This window comes from Tympanuchus pallidicinctus, unplaced genomic scaffold, assembly GCF_026119805.1.
Source record: "Tympanuchus pallidicinctus isolate F22 unplaced genomic scaffold, pur_lepc_1.0 scaffold10, whole genome shotgun sequence".
Classification (NCBI taxonomy): Eukaryota; Metazoa; Chordata; class Aves; order Galliformes; family Phasianidae; genus Tympanuchus; species Tympanuchus pallidicinctus.
In genome coordinates, this window is record NW_026294619.1 from 13643129 (window position 1) to 13662289 (window position 19161).

A 19161-nucleotide genomic window follows, 5' to 3' on the forward strand; every position below is an offset into this window, starting at 1 on the left:
CAGCTTCAGCCAGTCATCACACTGCCAGCAGGTCCCTGCTCCTTGGTTCCCCAGTTGCTTGAGCCTCCTCTAGGGCTGCCTCCAGCCTGGCCCTTTATCCACAGCCACTTCCCAAAAGCAGCCATTTTCACAGACTCATAGGAATCACAGAATGGCCTGGGTTGGAAGGGACCTCAAGGGTCACGAATCTCCAACCCCCTGCCTCAGGCAGGGCCCACCAACCTCCCTATTTAATGCTAGACCAGGCTGCCCAGGGCCCCATCCAATCTGGCCTTGAACACCTCCAGGGACGGGGCATCCACAGCCTCTGTGCGCAGCCTGTTCCAGCACCTCACCACTCTCAATAGTAAAGAACTTCCCTGACATCCAACCTAAATCTTCCCTCCCTCAACTTAAAACCGTTTCCCCTTGTCCTGCCGTTATCTACCCTTTCAAAGAGTTGATTCCCCTCCTGTAGGCTCCCTTTAGGTACTGAAAGGCTGCAACGAGGTCACCCCGCAGCCTTCTTTTCTCCAAACTGAACAAGCCCAGCTCCCTCAGCCTGTCTTCATAGGGGTGGTGCTCCAGCCCCCTGATCACCGTTGTGACCTTCCTCTGGACCCTCTCCAGCAGACATGTTCAAACAGAACATTTTCGTGGGACACTGACGAAAAGCGCGAGGAAAACCTGTTTGTTTTCATTATTTTTATTACCATTATTACAACCGCACTCAGCTTGTCGCCTTCCCAACGCAGCACACTGAAGTGACGTCGGCCAGGGGCGGGGAGCACCCGTCAGGAACCGCCCAGTGCACGGGAAGAGCGGCACTCCTCATCCCAGCCCCGCCACAGGGAGGGCGTTGCGCCGGGCCCTGCGCCTGCGCACTGCAACCAGCGGCGCTAACGCGGGCTGGCCGTTCGCTGCGGCACGGGGCCCACCATGAGCTTCCTCATCGATTCCAGCATCATGGTCACCTCCCAGGTAGCGCGTTGTTACGCGGCGAGAGCCCGGCCACGGAGGGAGTGAGGGAGAAGGAGGCGAGGTGGGACCGGCCGCTCGGGCCTGCTGGGCCACCCACTCACCGCGCTTCCGGAAGCGGCTGTTGAGGCTGAGGGGCGTGTGGGCGGGGTCTGAGGGCGCGCATGCGCTCCGCGAAGGCGCGATGTCTTTGCGTCGGTGCCTCTGCGTTTTGGCGGGATTGCCAGGTCCGAGGAGGGGAAATGGCTTTGTGTCTGGATAGCTTCGCCTACTGCTTTAGAAAGAAATAATAGAAGTCATACCAAGTAACCTGCAGTTCAGGAGTGTTAGGCAGCACGTTTTCTGTTGCTTAAGGCTGTGTCGCCTCTTTGGTCTGTTGTGTTGTGTGTCACTGTGACCCTTGGCCTTGCCTAGTTGTCGTATCAGAATATTATGCGCAGCAAAAAATCAATGAATAAGGCTGTAGGGAATGGAGTTTTCTAGTAACGCTGCCAAATTTCTATAAACTTAGGTCTTGTTGGAACCACCAGGAAGGCTCATTTCGTGGCTCTCTAGGTGTCACTGACTTGGTCTTTGTTGTTTCCTAAGTAGACTGATAATTTGTGGCCTCTGTGATGTTGTGCCATTGAGGTGCTTGCTTGCTTACAGCCCTGCAAAGTTTGTCGTGATTTGCTTTAAGGAATCTCAGAAAGGCACCACCATTTTATCTGAAATGCTTCTTTCTCTGCTGACACGTGTGATTTAGAACTTCCCTCAACTTTTCCTTCCTGCTGCCTTCGGGGTCATCTTTCAACCAGCCTGCTTTTTACTCCAGCTTAATTCATCTAGGAGCCTGTTAAACCCTGTTTCATATCATCCTGTCTTTACCGTTCCAAGCTGGGTGGTAATCTTAGCATATTTGAGATCGTCTTATTGTTTTGTGGGAGGAAACGCTCCATCTTTCTTTGTTAACTCCCAGTAATTTGTCTTGTCATTATGTTGTCTCTGACCTTCCTCTCCACCTTGCTGTCCCACTCCCTCCTCAGTAAGCATCCAAATTTCTTCCTCTCTGCTCCTCTGGTTGCAGAAGTGGTCCTATTGTTTGCTTCTGCCCCCTCTTCCCTTCCACTTGGCTGCACAGTCATATTTTCATTTGTGCTTTCTCCAATATTGGTTTTCTGTCATATAAATGAGTTTATCTGGGTCACAGAGGAATCTGATCAGCTTCAGAACTGATTTAAAATCTGTGCTCTGTAATGAGGAGGGATGAGTAGAGGAAATGGCACCTTTCCCCTCTCAACAGCAGCTGGTTATCTTATACAGTGTTTCATGTATGACTGCAGTTCCCCTGAGAATTTTCAGGATAGATGTCAGTGTTTCTTAAAGGTAAAATCTCCTCCTGCTTGGTATAGATTTAACTTTTGTTTCTGATATGCCTTTTAACTGTCATGGTTTGAGTGCAGCTTTGATACTGTTACTAGTTCCCTTAGAACAAAAGCTTTCCCATCATTTGCTTTGATTTTTAAGATCTAACTTCTCTAATCGCTTTTCTTTCATTTGTGATGGCAGCACTGCATCTTCCAGCCGTCTTCAGAAATATGAAGTTGGATGTTTAAATTGCTGCATGTAATTGTCAAATGCTCAAACTCATGCTCACCTGAGGCATCTTGGAGCGTGAACGTAAGATAGTGTATTTCTGTGCTTTTGTATAGTCCCTAATACAAAGGAAATCTAATCTTCATATATAATTTTCTCTGTTATTATGGTCCCTGAATATCTCCTCATCTTTTTCTTCTACTTCATTTATTTATTCCTCTTGAAAAGTCTGTCTGCCTTCTCCTTCTTCCCCACTGTTAATGGAATCATACTTTGACTTATAGCCTGGCCTGTAAATAGGAGGCTTATGGAAAATCTTACCTGTCTCTTATATTTTTGCTATCAACTACTTTGAAGTCCAAGGTTGTATGGGAACTGCTGTGTCGTGGCCTGAACCTCTGATTGATCTCCTGAGGCGAGCCATGAGTCAGCCACAGGAGCACAGGTGAAGGCAATTCTCCTGTGCTGCCGGAAGGGGTGGAGCCTGGCTGCACCCCTCCTAGACCTATTTAAGAGCTGGCTGCCAGTGGGGAAGGATCTCTTCTGGAGATCTGCTCTGCTGAAGTTTTGTAAGTGAGCCCAGGATGGGGTAAATTTTCTATGTATTCTCTTTTTGTTATCATTATCTGCTTTGCTAAACTCTCTTGTTTATTTTGTAGTTATAGCATCTTAATTTTCATTGATTATGCTGAGATCCTCCGCAAACCAATTTTGCCACCTGCTGTCAGTCACTAGACCTTATTCCTATGCCAGTTTTGCATTCAAGGCAATTGAATTTGACCTTTTTCACCCAGCTTTCTGGGTATTCCTTGTTTGTAAATAATGTTCTGTTACTTGTACTGCTGCTGGAATCCATTGACTTCTAATGCACGATGAAATCACCCACAGATGGCTTGTGTTGGAAGAGACTTTAACCCTAGGGTTAAGGATGAACCGCTGGGAGGCACCACTTGTGACTGGCCTCCATGTGGACAGAGTCTGTCATGGAGTTAGCTCTAGATCTGTTTGTGTCTGTGACAGGAGGAATCAGGCCCACCAGCTTGAAAAAGGTGCTGGTGGGGGAACCAAGAGGGAAAGGAATGAGGAAAAAGGAGGAAAGTTAGTTTACTAGTTCTAACAGTAGAAATACAAGTTAATTGGGATTGAAGCTAATAAACCAAATAAATGAGAGAGTGTTCAAAACTTAAGGCCTTACTCTAAAGCTGAAGGCGAGATGGCTAGGGAGCATGACTGCCGAGATGAGCAGTAAAAGAGAGGGCTGTCTTGTGACTTCTGAGCAGTTTTAATTTTCCTCTGAATGGAAGATGGAAATGAATGGTTCTCTGAAGTGTGTAGTTCTCTTCTGAAAACTAGGTACCTGGAAAATCGGCAGTCCATGGAACTGGAGCATTAACTCTTTAACTCCCAGTGCTCTATGTGATGTTATGATGTGGAATGCCGATAACAAAAACTATAAAAGCATGACAGAGGCGTTAACAACCACCTTCTGGCTGCAACTATCCAGCTAAGTCTTTATCCACTGAATAGTGCTGCCTTCAAATCTGTATCTCTCCAGTTTAAAGCTGTGGTACGGGACCATGTCAGAGGTCTCTTTGGACCTTGCACAAGTCCAAAGAGACAACATCAGTTGCTCTTCCTTTGTCCACTGTTGCTGTCACTCCATTATAAAAGGCCACCACATTGGTCAGTCATGATCTGCCCTTGGTGAAGTCGTGCTGGCTGTCTTGTATCACCTCCACAGCTCACATGTGCCTTAACATCTCTTCCAGGATGATCTGCTCCATGATCTTCCCAGACACAGATGTGATATTCAACAGCCTGTAGTTCCCTTGGTATTCCTTTCTTGAAAATGGGAGTGATGTTTTCCTTTCTGCAGTCGGTGGGAACTTTGCCTGGCAGCCATGACTTTTCAGATAAGATAGAGTGGCCTTACAACCACATCAGCCGCTTCCTTCAGAGCTCTGGGATGCATGGCGTCTGGCTCCATATTGTACCTTTTAGCTTCCTGAGGCATTCTCAGACTTGCTCTGCTCTAACCAGGGGGGCATTTTGCTCACTTGACCACTGCCTTGAGGTTGGGGTAAATAGTTGTTTGTGTAAGGGTAAGCTTTAATTTTGTATACTTGAAGAGTGAAAGAAGAAGCAACAGTGTAAAAGATTCTGGCAGGCCAGGAACTGAGGTATTCTGAGAAGCTGGGAATACAGGAAAAAGCCCTCTTTCCTCAATTGTCTGTGAGATTCTAGGCGGCTTTGTCTGTTACTCTTGAATATTTAAAATGTTATACTTTCCATGATGCCTTGACAAGTTTAATATCTTGGGTATGTTGGCCTTGTTCTGTTGCTTCCATTTCTTTCACCTACAGCCAATAGTGAAGCAGCTTCATATTGTGCAAATTGGTGGGCACAAATACTAGATACTTGATCTCTTTTGTAGGTGCTCTTCTTTGGATTTGGATGGCTGTTTTTCATGCGCAAGCTCTTCAAGGATTATGAGGTAAGAAGGGGATTTTCATCACAACTCTTTATCTTAAAATTACTCTCAGTTATTGCAGTGTTCTTAAAACTGTTTCTGACCTTTTTCTACTCTTTAAGCTCTTTTATCTTGTTTTTAGTTTTCGTACACGTACTTTCTTTTTCATTTCCTCTCTACTTTAAATAAAAGACTGGTAGATCTGGGGAAATGGATTCTTCTGGAACCACTAAGTTTCTGTACTGGCAACAACAACAAAAAAATAAGTTGGAGGAGAAGCAGGGGATAACAAAAGCCTTGTTCCTTAAGTAAGCTTGACTTATGTATTTGCAGAATTCTGGAGACAAAATCAAATTCATGTTTAAATTTGGTGAGGAGTAAATTGTTTGTTTGTGAGGATTGGTTGGGATAAAGGTTGGGACATGACATTCCCTTATCCCAAGAAGACTGTAAGGAAGTATAGTGTGGTAAGAGATGACTTAAGTGCAAGCCAACCTGAAAAGTTTATTCTTAAATTACACTTAAATCTAAGATTAAGAGCGTGGAACAGTTAGCAATTGCCTATCATTAGTCAAGTTGCCATCAGGTGTTACATGCCTTCTTTGTAGGGCTTCTCTCTCAAATAGGATTGATTCAGTCAGTATGATACAGGCTGTTTCTTCCCTTTGGGTTTAAATGCAGCGTACCTTGTAGCAAGAGCTGTGTGCAGTTGTACCGTGTGTTGTTCTTTTTTTTCCTTTCTTCACCTGAGGGGTATCAGGGTGCCATTCTACAAACAGAAATGCCTGCTAGCTCTGCCTTATTTTCTCCATTGCAGGTGCGACAGTATGTTGTCCAAGTCATCTTCTCTGTGACTTTTGCCTTCTCTTGTACTATGTTTGAACTCATCATCTTTGAGATTTTGGGAGTGCTGAACAGCAGGTGAGTTTGGGAGCTTTCTGAAGGGCTAGTGTGCAGAAGCTTAATGTGTAGATCAGACTTGTATTGGGGAATTATGTGAGGAAATGGTAAATAGCTTAACAGAGGTGTTTGAGCAGCAGGATTTATTTGAGAAAACATGAAACTAGAAGCCTTAATTTCCTGATTCTCCCACAGTTGCCATTATTGTGGCCTAAAAACAAAGCTTCAGTCTTAGAGTTTTTTCATTTGTGAAATAAAAGAGCAGTTTTATGGGTGAGCTGTGAAGCTTCAGATCATGCTGAAGAGCTCTTTTCAGGTGCTAAGAACTATAAAAACTATAAGCCCTTGTTTTCCTGTACTGGTCAAAACAGGGAATAAGATGTGAAGCTAATTGTGAAGTTAGAACTGTACTTTGTAGTAGAACAGTATTTGTGAATCAAAGGCACATCTTTCCTTGACATAGGTGAGGGTTTCTACGTAAAGAAGATGTAAAAAGGTGGTTACTTCAGAAAGCAGCAGGAAAGAGAAGATAGGGCAGTAACAGGGAAAGGTTATGGGTTTCCCATTTGTTGTCTTTCACCATATGAGTCTAAGAGTGCAATTAAAGGAATTGAAAGGCAAGAAGTTCAAAATGGATGTAAGATACTGGTAGTTTAGACTGTGTGATATTAATCTTATTATTGAACTTACAGTCAGAGAGATCATTGAGGAGGATGCATTTATAAGCTTTAATAAAGGGGCTGGAAATCATTATAGATGAAAATGTCTGCCTCTGAATTAGCTAGGAAAAAGTGACAAGGATCCTCAGGAGATCTCCTGCAAGACACAAATAGGACATGGGTCAGTCTTGGGAATAAGGCACTTTAGGAATAAGGTGTTTTTCTTGGAAAGCTGAATGGAAGGTCAGTTCAACCAAGATGAATCTCATCTGAATTTGGCTGATCTCTTCTGTCGGAGGAGTGTTGATTGCTTTGTAATATCTTGCATGTGAGAAAATCACTTTTAATTGAATTATGTTGAGTTATGAACATAAAATATTTTATCTTTTCAATTCGTGTTAACCCTTCCTTGACTCAGCCATTCATTACAAAAATAATTATTATCAAAACGTCATAGAATCACAGAATGGCTTAGGTTAGAAGGGACCTTAAAACCCACCCAGTTCCAACCCCTGCCATGGGCAGGGCTGCCAGTGTTATCCAGTGCTTGATGTAACTGAAAGGACTGTGTTGAGATGTGATTGTCTTCTTGAAATTTGTTGTGATGGAGCATGCTTACCTGTATTTTGGCTTTCTTTTAGCTCTCGATATTTTCACTGGAAGCTGAACCTGTGTGTCATTTTGCTCATCCTAGTCTTCATGGTCCCCTTTTACATCGGTTACTTTGTTGTGAGCAATATCAGATTATGTGAGTACTTGGCTTATGGCATTGGACCTACTAATTTGAGACTACACATACAAATGAGAACTCTTTTCTTGAGAGGGAGATGTCTTGGTCACTCTCCCTGCATCTTCTTCCTTCCTCTGGCTTTGTCTTGGCTAGATAAGTTCTGGGCTTAATGCTTGAGCAATAACTGTTTATTGGAAAGTTAGGATGTGTTTCACCTGGCTCCCCAAACGTAGCATTTCTCTCTGGGTTTCAACAAAGATGGGTGCTTTGGAATACTGTAACTGGAATTTGTTCCTTTAGAGTTTTAAGTTTCAGCCAAGCCCTCGGCCTACCTGTATCGTTCTACTAAGGGGTGAAAGAAACAAAGCAGAAAAATTCAATAAATTATCCTTGCTTTTTTTTGCTTACTACTATTTGGCGGGGGCCTCTTCCGTGTGCTAAGGCACATCTACCCTTGAGTTATCAATATTCATCACTCTTATGTGTTAAGCTGAGATATGTGGGCTGGCAGTATAGTGTAATGCCAAAATGTGTAGCTTTGGCATTAAGATGGATTTTCCAAGTGTCATTTTCAGGATCATATAAGAAAGATGTGACTAAGTACTTCCCTACTCACAGTGCTGCCCTTAGGGAAAAGCCAAAATGCTGTGTTGCTGGGGAAGCTCTTGCAAAAGGTGATGTCTCAAGCAGTGAGTTTGGTAGGAAGTGAAGGGGTGCATACTGCTAGCTCCAGCACTGTCAGAATACACCTGTTTTGGCCATCTATGCTTTAAGCAGCCTTTGGGCTATGGTAGTGGTTTTGTAAGACTGAAAATGCCTTAAAGGAAGAACTTCAATACTATTTTTTTTCTTTCCATCAGTGCACAGACAGAAACTGCTTTTTGCATGTGTTCTGTGGTTGACATTTATGTATTTCTTTTGGAAGCTGGGAGATCCATTTCCCATCCTCAGCCCAAAACATGGTGAGTTTCCTATTCTTGTTTATTTCTTCCCTCCTAGAAGAAGTCTTTGCTCTCTTACCTTTATCTTTTATTGTGTTATGTTTATTCCACATAAGGGACTACAGAAAGTATTTCTTGTAACTCAGTCTGCTTTGAAACATGGAATCTGGAGTTTGCCAGCCAGCCAGAAATGGTTAGCTTGGGTATCTCTGCTCTGCACTTAGAGAACCAAGAGCATTTATTCTGTGAAGTTGCTGTGAAGACTTAGTTGTTATGTGGCAGACACTGTCAGTGTGGGTGTAACTGTTCTGAATCCTTTAGGCACCTAGGTATGTCTTACAACACTTCAGGAAGGATTAGCTGTCACTTGGGTTTCCTATATAACTTATCCTGCCATTATCCCCTGCACTGGAGAATTGTTTGTGTTTTTCTCAACGGAAGAGATTGCAGTCAGTTTCCTTCCAATTGGTGAATGTGTCTGTCTGGATAGATAACCATCAACGTAATCTTTCTGTTCTCTGTGGGACTACTTTATTTTGGACTCAGAAGATAAAAATTGAAGGATACCAATTGCTGCAGGGTCTGCTCACCCTTCCAAAGGTGGTTCTAAAACTTTCCTAAGAGAAAGTGTGTGTCCTTGTTTTATAATTGTGTCATTTGCCCATGAAATACAGTAGCTTGTAAATTGCACAGATCACTACATAGTGTTTCATTGCCAAGAAAGAAGTGAATCCACTTACATCCACTTGAGTTGGCAGAATATATTAATCCAAAGGGAGTTTAGCCACAGGGTTCAGACGATCCTCTTCAGACTACTCTAAAAGTCTTGTGCAGCTGAGTAACAACTGCAGATATCCAGAATTGGTATTCTTGTTGTTTTTTTTTTCCTTTTTCCCTCCTGTTTTTGTCTTCTGCTTTGCAGAATGGTACCTTAACCTAACATTTGTACAATATCTTATCCTAGCAGATTCAGGCAAGAAGTTAGAGCCAAGGATTTGGCTGGGATGCTGCTGTCTTGCATGTACTAATAAGGCTATTGCTGGGCTTTGTTGTGGAGGTGGTGATGTAATTCGTATGTATAGGATCTTGTGGAAAGAGGTATGGCAGGAAGCCCTTTTAGGTACATGCACTGACATCCTGTGTTGGGATTGCCTTACCCTTGGGTGGTGCTGGCACTGTGCAGCAGCTGTGAAATGTACCACTGACCAGAACTTTTTGTCAGGAGTCCTGGATGATCTCCAATTTGTTAAGCATGACTCTGTGGACAGATTTATTCTGTACTGATTACCTAGTAGTATTCTATTAAGACTCTAATCTTCATCTGAATTCATAAAGCATGTGTTTTATGTGACCTGATCACAAGAGTAAAGATGCTGAGAGTGTTATGAGGGAATGTTATTTTAGACAGTGGAATGTCATGTCATTTTGAAGGCACCTCTGTTTTAACTGATAGTGTGTAGGGCAAAAGGCCAGGATATAGTAGCACATTCTGTAGCTGGTGTAAATCTCTATGCAGCTGCACATGACTGGGTTATCTCAGTTTCCCTTTGTGAAGTCCTTTTGCTGTGTTTTCATCATTTATTCTCCTTCTCTGAAGCATGAAATGTGGCTTGGCACTTGGCCATCTCAGCTTTGCAATCATGTAAGCTCCAAATGTGCTGTGTGTAGCAGCTATTCTGTAAGTATCTCCCTAAAAAGCAAGTTAATGTTTGATAGTACCTGGCACTGTATCCTGTGAAGATGGGTTGAGATCTGTTTTTCATGGCTGGGAAGAATAAATGCAGTCTCATTGCTCGATATTGGATACAGCACAGGCTTGATGTTCATGCTGTGTCATGTGAATGTATGTATGTCTTGGAGTTCACCTGGTGCTCAAAATGCTTGCTTGGAGGTCACCTCAACTGTGAGTGTGTATCCACAAAATGAATACTGAACAGCTAGCAGGAGCATGAACTTCCCATGCTGTCATAACTGCTATCTTAATGCACAAATTGCACCTGGTATGGAGGGGTTGCTTCTAATGATTGACAGGATAGGGCTTCCTCTCTATGATCCAGAGAGTTTTGGTCCAGATTGCTGGGAGTAACTGGTTTGGTGACTCTTGTCCTGGTTATTGCTGGAGTATCTTGCTGAATGTGTCTGTTTTATGGAGCCTGGTGGATGTATGTTCCCACCTCAGCGAAGTCCAGCCGCTAGTGTTTTATTAATGTAGAACCAAAGAGTTGTCTGTTAAGCCCCTTCAGATTTCTTAACGTTCTTCACAGTGTGAGTTATCCTACTCTTGTTTTTAAGCATGATAAGGTGCTTTCTGAGGGAGACTTTCTTCTCTCTGTTCGTAGTCCCTGTCCGTACTTCGTATTACCTCTGATCACTGCACTGTGAAGGTAGCTGGTTTCATTAGGCAGCTCTGTATGTGTACTGGTTTGCAAAGGCACCAGCTGTGGAAAGGATGAAGAGCGCAGCCCATTACTGATGCTGTGTTCTTTGTCTTACAGGAATCCTGTCTATAGAGCAGCTCATCAGTCGTGTGGGTGTGATTGGGGTGACACTCATGGCTTTGCTGTCAGGATTTGGTGCTGTCAACTGTCCGTATACTTACATGTCCTACTTTCTCAGGTAATTGCAGCCTTGTGAAATATTTTGTCTGCCTTTGAGGTTATTATTCTGCTTTTCTCATTGAATTGATAGAATTTTTTTCTTTAAAGTTACGTTTTTCTCATCCTGATGGCGTTAGTGATGGCTTTTGTTTTCCATGTTCTAAGTGTACTGTAGCTATTGCTGTTCTACACACCAGAATTATTTTCATCCCTGAAGGATCTCTTCGTACAAGCTTCTCTCTCTGTTTTATGAGCATGTGCATAATCCCTCTGAAATGGGTTAGCAGGCCTAATTGTTGGGAGTCTTTGTTCTGCAGGAATGTGACAGATGCAGATATTCTTGCTTTGGAGCGACGACTCCTCCAGACTATGGACATGATTATTAGCAAGAAAAAAAGGTGAGAAAGGAACAGTTGCATTAAATGAATTATGTCAAGGATTTGCAGTCAGTATGGTATAAGACGGTCGTGAAATTACCCAACTTTTCTTTCCAGGGCTACATGTTCCAGTGAAACAGATGGCTGAGTGGGGTTGTAGCTTTGTGGGGTTTCATTCTGGCCTGATATGCAACTTAGGCTTCTTCCCAGGCCTCTGCCTTGAATGGCATGTTTCTTCCTGCAGTAGTACAGATTAGGCTTCCAGGAGAAGTTCTAACTCTCTGATGGCAACTTGACTAATCTAAGATAAACATTTTTCTCTCTCAATGAATAAATGTCCCTTGAACCACCTCAGTTAACTCTCTTATTGGCAGTTTTGGTACAGCGGTTGAATTCATACATACTGAGGTCTTTCCTGCTCTGTGGATCTGGTGTTTCCTGGTCAAAACTGAAGTAAGCTAGTGAGCTGATGTGAATACAGCTGTGTAAACTTTGCCATTTGCAAGAATATTGATAAAGGTATAGTGGAGTTGTGGAACACTGCTAATATGGTGGTAGCGTAGTGTGACACCAGAGGGTAACATAAACATGACATCCGAATTCTGCCTTTGTTGATTTAGCTTATTTCATGTCCCCCAGGTGAAAAAGTGACTTTCAGGAAACGGTGTCATTGCATTTACACTGAAAGGATTTTTGTGTGCTCTTACAAATTGCATATTTCATGCCTTGCCAGTTATAAAGAGTAAATGCAATCACCCATGCCACTTCAGAGGTCTGTCTGGTGTAGAACCCTTGCAGAAACCCTCAAAACTTTACTTCAGGTGCACTAATGTTTTAATGGAACCTCTTCATGTATTACAATGTAGGATAGTCTTGCTGAATTAGGCACCAGCATGCATATCTGCTGATCAGTGAACTGATCTGCTGAGTGTGTGAAAGTGTGTGAAAGCCTGTCTTCTTTCTTCCCCTTTAAAAATGTTAAGTGGTGGACAAATGTTAACTCAGTATTTGTGATTTAGTGAGAAATGGTGTTTTTGTGGTAGTTTAGTGAGAAGGTGTATTTAATCAGAGAGGTTTAGTTGGCTGTATGATTGACAGAGAGGATATTAACATGCTGGCATTGAGTTGAAAGATTACTGTGGAGTACAGCTTTTCAGTCTGCCCTTTTGTTTAGTGCAGTGTGTTTGGAGCTCTCATCTCAGGGAAGGTAACGTTGGGTTAAAAGTATGGATGTCTGGGACTTGTAACTGACTAGCATTTCTTGGAGACAGCTGTTGGAAGTTGTTTTTGCTAATGCTTTTTGCACAGGAATTATTCTGTCCTTTCTGAGCGTGCTCAATGCGTTAAGGAAATTTGCCACTTAAGGTTGACAGGTTCTTCATAGTCATCCTTGCAGATATTTTGAGCCCCTCACAGTAAGAAGGACTTGGAAGCCTGGAGCATGCCCAGAGAAAGGCAACTAAGCTGGTGAGGGGTCTGGAGCACAGGCCTTATGAGGAGTGACTGAGGGAACTGGGGTTGCTCAGTCTGGAGAAGAGGAGGCTCAGGGGAGACCTGAGCCCCAAGGGTATTACTTCTATTGTGTGATTTATTATATTATTATGTTGTTATTGTTTTTTATTACACTGCTTATCAGCAACTTTGAAGAGGGCTCAGTGCCAAATGTAGCAGTGCTGGCTGCAGCTACAAAAAAGGACCTGAACTCTGTCAAATCATGGATTGCCTTGACGATACTATGAATAGTTTTCAGCTTAGAGTGGATAACTGGCTCACAAATTTCAATGGAGAGACATGTGAGGTAATGAGGCCAGAAGCCAGCAGTGCTTGCAGGGATTATGCTGCAGTGCACGTGGGGGTGTGAGGGACAGTATGCAGCTGCTGCTGTAGTATTGGGTGAGTTTTAGGAGTCATGTTTAGATTGCCGGATGTGTCCAGTGGTTCAGTCCAATAATGGATTTATGTGTTTCTGCTTCATAAGAGCTTGTCATGCAGCCTAGAAGTGAGTGACAGCGTGTGAGAGAGCTGCTGCATACCACACAGCGCTCACACTTCTGTGCAGGAAGCGGAATGTGCAGTGATAAAGAGGTGTCCAAGGAGAGAAAGGGGCATGAAAAGTTCTTCCAGTTCCTGAATCGGAGATAGCAAACAGTCTTGTGTGTGTGATGAAAGTAGCTAATCACGTGACTGAGAAAGCCATTTGAATATTTATTTTTAATAGGATTTAAATCCCTCTAAGGATTGAAGCAGAATTCCAAATAGAAGTCTTAGGAAGTGTCTCATTGAATCTTGCTTGATTAGATCTGGGCTCTATTCCAGAGCTAATCAAGATAATGTTATGAAGCAGGATTAGTGCTTAGGGAAATAAAAAGGGGGCATCTGTTGGCAGTGAATTTAGTTTAATCGTCTTTTCTGAGGAACTGTTTTTTGGTTATTGGGTTTGAGTTTGTTTTTGTTTTTTGTTTTGCTTTATTCTAAAAAGACTTTACTCCTGAAAACTTGTGTTTTCTGCTTTTTCAGAATAGCAGTGGCTCACAGGACAATGTTCCAGAGAGGGGAAGTGCACAACAAACCCACTGGCTTCTGGGGAATGATAAAAAGTGTTACGACGTCTGTTGCAGGCAGTGAAAGTATCCTTCATCTACATGCTGGCAGCTGGAGGTGACACCAGCTTTCTTTTGAAAGGAAGAGTGTTAGGTGTGCCAGTTGTGAAGCACCTGTGTTGTAATACATTCCAGAAGCCTGGGCAAAAGACTTCATGTCTTCTGGGAGGTTTGCTGTCTAGCGCTGTACTGTATTAACTTTTACCTAGGGATTGGACTCATGGTTTTATGTAGACACTCAGGAGTCATATGTTGCAGCCATGCTATGTACGTGTGCTGTTACATCATCACAGTTGAGGTGTACAGCAGGTTGCAGGACAGATGTATGCACTTTCTGTGTCACTTTGCAGATGTCTGCCCTGTCACAACACTGAAGCTGGAGGCAGCTTTCTATTCTGATGTATCCTTGGCTCACTGACTTACCTGCATACATGTTTTATTTCATTACTCGAAATACACTTTTCCAGAGTGGAGAAGTTGTGACATGCTTGAGCAAAACAACAGCTCTGTTTGAGGTGCTGGAACAGTTGTCTTCCCTTATAGCTGCCTTTTTGGCTGAGTTGGAAAGTGAGAAGAAAGGCAGGAATCACAGAGTCACAGAATTGTAGGGGCTGAAAGGGATCACTAGAGACTATCTTGTCCAACCCACTTACCAAAGAAGGCTCCCTACACCAGGTTGCACAGGTAGGTGTCCAGGTGGGTCTTGAACATCTCCAGAAAGGAGACTCCACAACATCTGGGCAACCTGTTCCACTGCTCTGTCACCCTTACTATGAAGAAGTTCTTGAGCACATTTGTGTTGAACTTCCTGTGCTTCAGTTTGTGGCCATTTCCCCTTGTCCTGTTGCCATTCACTGCTGAAAAGAGTCTGGCCTCATCCCTTTGCCTCCCACACCTTAGGTATTTATAGATATTGATCAGATCCCTTCTGAGTCTTCTTTTCTCAAGGCTGAACAGACCCAGGTCGCTCAGCCTTTCTTCATAAGAGAGATGCTCCAGGCTCTTTGTCATCTTCATGGCCCTCTGCTGGACTCTTTCCAGGAGATCCCTGCCTTTTTTTTGTATTGGGGAGCCCAGAACCGAACACAGTACTCTGGGGGAGAGTACTCCAGGGGAGGCCTCACCAGGACAGAGTAGATGGGGAGGACCTCCTCCCTTGACCTGCTGACCGTGCTTTTTTTTAATGCCTCTCAGGATGCCGTTTCTCTTTTTGCCCACCAGCGCACACTGCTAGCTCATGGCCAGCCTGTCGTCCACCAGGACCCCCAGGTCCCTCTCTGCAGAGGAAGAAGCAACCTGTGGAACAATTGAATTATTCTCATGGTGTAGGTTCACTGCTGTTGCTCTAGCAATGTGACAAAAAATGGATAGGAACATGTGAATAAATGTTATTGTGCATATGCAATAAGGATGGAAGGAATATGTGGACAGTTATAAGGGTCTGTATTTCCCTACCTTGCCATTGCCTTCCAAGAATTTGTCAGAGCACCTAAAATGTGCAGTTTGCTTAAGGCCAAGGAGTCTTCTTCCTGTCCTTTTCCAATGGCTGTTAAAATGAGAATTTGGCTATTTGATGAGACTCTTCACAATAATCACTAATCTCCTGGGGCGGTTACTCAGCGGTTTTGTTTGTGAAGGTGATGGGAGTGTGAAATGCTGTGCACTCTGATGATAGGGGATGCTTATTGAAGTGGAGAAGCAGTCTTTGAGAGCTCTGGTTCTGCAATGTGTTACCTAGGCAGAAGAGTACTACCTGCCTTCTTAAAATGGAGTACTGTGCAACACAGGTACCCTTGAGATGTCTTTGGGTGCATTATTTACAAGAGCACTACGACAGTATCAGTAAACTGATCTGGATTAAAAAAGTGGTCAAACAATTAGATGTGGCCCTTGAGGCGAAGGTGGGGAATATTTTCTTTTTAATTAAGAATTTGTGGTGTACTCTAGCCTTGACTATGCTGGTTTGCCAGATCTGTCTCTTATCCAGCAAGAAGTGGATGCTCTAGAAGAACTGAGCCGCCAACTTTTTCTTGAAACTGCTGACCTGCATGCGACAAAGGTATGAAACAAAATAACTGCCCAGGTATGTGTTGGGGGCTAAAGTAGATTGAATGAGAGCGTATGTTACCAGAAATTGAAAGCTGTTTAGCAGATAAATGTTGAAATGTGATGTGATGTGGTGGAGTGAGAATCTGTTGTGGCCTTCCAGAACTTAAGACTGCTTATAAACAGGAGGAAAATCAACTTTTTAGGTGGGTAGACAGTGACAGGACAAGGGCCTGGTCTTAAACTAAAAGAGGGAAGATTTAGATTAGATGTCAGGAGAAAATTTTTCAGAGAGAAGTGAGTTGCTGGAGCAAGTTGCTCAGAGATGCTGTGGATGCTTCATCCCTGGAGGCATTCAAGGCCAGATTTGTTGGGGCATTGGGCAGCCTCATCTAGTGCTTATGGTTGGCAACCTTGCCCATGGCAAGGAGGAACTAGATGGTCTTTGAGGTCTCTTCCAACCTGAGCCATTCTGAGGTTCTGTGATGATTCTATGATTCTTTAGTTTGGGGTCTACAGGGCGAGTTACTTCCTGTTTAGGTATGTGCTGGAACATACTACAGGTTCCTAGAGCTGTTCAGAAGCCTCTGAATTAGAAGAGTTGTAGGATAAAGCTGTGATTTCTGCTCTTGGTGCACCATTAAAATGTATGGCTTGTGTTGTTATCGTGGCAATGAATTTTTTGTATGTATTCTCCTCCCCCCTCTCGGATTTTTTTTTTTTTTTTTTTTTTTATCTCCAGGAAAGAATAGAGTACTCCAAAACTTTCCAGGGAAAATACTTCAATTTTTTGGGTTACTTTTTCTCCATCTATTGTGTCTGGAAAATCTTCATGGTATGTAAATATTTTGTTCTGTTTTATGTGCACATAAGCAAATGTCACTACCTGCACAGATTATGCTGTAGGTGCAGTGTATTAAGTAAGGCCCTAGTCTCTTTATAATCTTGCTTCTGGAAATTCTGAATGAAAATGGTATTTGTCTGGAATAAAGCTCTGCATCTCTCTTTTTACAAAAATTTAGGTAAGCATTTCTAATATATGTGTTTTTACACCTTCTTAGGCAATCCAGCTGCTCCCCCAACCTTGGATATGCAAACAAGAATCTCATGTGTAGCAGTGAGGTGTTCTTTTTATTCTCTTTGATTGTAAATCCATCTCTGCCTTGCAGGCGACCATCAATATTGTGTTTGACCGTGTGGGGAAGACGGATCCAGTCACAAGAGGAATTGAGATCACTGTGAATTATTTGGGAATCCAGTTTGATGTGAGATTTATTAATTCTTACAGCATTTTCAGTAATTCCTACCCCACAAAAGCAATCGCATAATACTCATAACGTGGAAGTGATAGAACCCTGGGAATGCATCTGTGACTTCTGACTTACTAAAGAGAAAAGGAAGTAGAGCTTTGAAACAAGTATTCTGTTATTTGCACTTTTATAATTTTTCATCTCCAGAGAGATGATTGATGTAAGTTGTATCTTTTTACTTGTGTATGTAATGAAATGAATTAACAGGTATTTTCACAATTATCTTTGTAATGTAAACCTGTTTACAGTGGATATTGTGCAGCTAGGAAGTACAAAGATCCTAAAGAATTAGCAGCTATACGATGTAGCAAAAATGGAGTTAGAGAATTAACTGTATTCCTCTTGTTGATACAGGTGAAATTCTGGTCTCAGCACATTTCCTTTATTCTTGTTGGAATAATTATTGTCACCTCTATCAGAGGCCTGTTAATTACACTTACAAAGGTATGTTTGGCTAGTAGTGTCTTACAGCTTTCCTCATAAAAAATCATGTTACTAGATCTTTAAATTCAAACAGAACATATACTGTATAAACTATCAGTACACATTTGTGTTTTTATTCTCTGAATTTAAATCCTTGTAGAGGAGGAAGAGAGGAAAAATATATTCTCCCCACTCAGTTTCTATTACTGTTATTCTCAGGAAGAGGTGTGGATGCTCAATGAGACGTTAAGTGTAAGCATGGCTTCAGAATGATGCTGTAGCCAGCATATTAGCAAGGGTTCATGAGATGATGATTAAAAGAATTTAGATTGCCTCATTTGAACTGCTAGTTCTTTTTGTAGAGCTGGAAAGGTATTAACTCAAGAGACATGTGACTCTTTGTGTTGACCTGGGTTTTAGTACCCACTCTTAAATATTAATACATGACTTTTACCAGTTGGTGCCTGCCACTGTCTTAAGAGATTCGTGTTTCTAAAAGTAGGGTACATGCGTCTCTCTGAAAAAAAACATGCTTTTCATGTGAAAGAGAATTGAATGGCATGTTCCTTTCATGATGTCCTAAGGCATCGTTGTTCCAGCTTATTTCCAGTGTGTTTTTTCTTTCTAGTTCTTCTATGCCATTTCCAGCAGCAAGTCCTCCAATGTCATTGTTCTGCTTCTAGCACAGATCATGGTGAGTATGCAGAACCATGGGCACACCTGTATGCATTTGTGCATACATACATATTTGTTTTTGCATACAAACGAAGATAACAAAGTCCTTGTGTGCTGGCCTATGATAGCCACAAAGCCAATTTTAAAACAACTGCTACTTTCTCTTTTTACAGGGTATGTACTTTGTGTCGTCGGTGCTCCTGATTCGAATGAGCATGCCTCTAGAGTACCGCACTATTATAACAGAAGTCCTGGGAGAGCTTCAGTTCAACTTCTATCATCGTTGGTTTGATGTGATATTTCTAGTTAGTGCACTATCCAGCATCCTCTTTCTGTACTTAGCACATAAGCAAGCTCCAGAAAAGCATATGACCCTCTAAATAAGGACTGCAGACACACACTGCTCCCATCTCCTTTCTGCTGGACTGTTGCAACTCCTGTGGACTGCAAAACTTGGAGAGCCAGGACAGTTCTGTGTGTTCAAGCAATGTCACTGGCTCTTTGAACTTCCATGTCTTCAGTCAAGCTCTGTGGCTCGTTTTAAGGTGCTACAGCTTGAGGGAAAGGGAATGCACACATTGCCAAGGAATAAAGGGAATTTATGGTACACCAGTATCTAAGGGGCTGTAGGCTGTCTGAGGTAAGGTATCTTGTGTTTGGAAGAATGTCTTCAGAGAAGGCATCAAGCAAATGTGATTTTTCTTTTAAAAAGCAACTCATAATTGAGATTCAGAGAATGGTAATTTTGGAGCTGAATATGGAAGTCTGTGGAATTAAATAAGCTTTTGTAATACCTCATGCAAGCATCACAGTTGTTTTTTTTGTCAGCTCAAAATATTTGTTTGCAAGTGAGCTGGAATTTACTACCTGGCAGAAGTGAAATAGAGTGAAGTTGAGAGGA

The 19161-nt window shown here is 42.6% G+C and overlaps 1 protein-coding gene across 3 annotated transcripts in view; it reads left to right on the top strand.

Annotated features, from left to right (window-relative positions):
- GPR89B (G protein-coupled receptor 89B) overlaps nucleotides 1–19058 on the top strand; it is a 168469-nt gene extending 149411 nt beyond the window's left edge. The window contains exons 1-14 of one of the 3 annotated variants that reach the window (XM_052703717.1): nucleotides 830–960; nucleotides 4967–5026; nucleotides 5820–5923; nucleotides 7203–7309; nucleotides 8152–8253; nucleotides 10728–10848; nucleotides 11147–11227; nucleotides 13724–13833; nucleotides 15777–15865; nucleotides 16595–16687; nucleotides 17022–17117; nucleotides 17517–17606; nucleotides 18214–18279; nucleotides 18434–19058. In XM_052703717.1, coding sequence (XP_052559677.1) covers nucleotides 919–960; nucleotides 4967–5026; nucleotides 5820–5923; nucleotides 7203–7309; nucleotides 8152–8253; nucleotides 10728–10848; nucleotides 11147–11227; nucleotides 13724–13833; nucleotides 15777–15865; nucleotides 16595–16687; nucleotides 17022–17117; nucleotides 17517–17606; nucleotides 18214–18279; nucleotides 18434–18640 — 1368 coding nt within the window. In that variant the 5' untranslated portion in view covers nucleotides 830–918 and the 3' untranslated portion in view covers nucleotides 18641–19058. Of the gene's footprint in view, nucleotides 1–829; nucleotides 1022–4966; nucleotides 5027–5819; nucleotides 5924–7202; nucleotides 7310–8151; nucleotides 8254–10727; nucleotides 10849–11146; nucleotides 11228–13723; nucleotides 13834–15776; nucleotides 15866–16594; nucleotides 16688–17021; nucleotides 17118–17516; nucleotides 17607–18213; nucleotides 18280–18433 lie in introns of those variants that run through there. The other 2 variants (XM_052703726.1, XM_052703736.1) reach the window with 2 other exon arrangements.
- The last annotated feature ends 103 nt before the right edge of the window (nucleotides 19059–19161 follow it).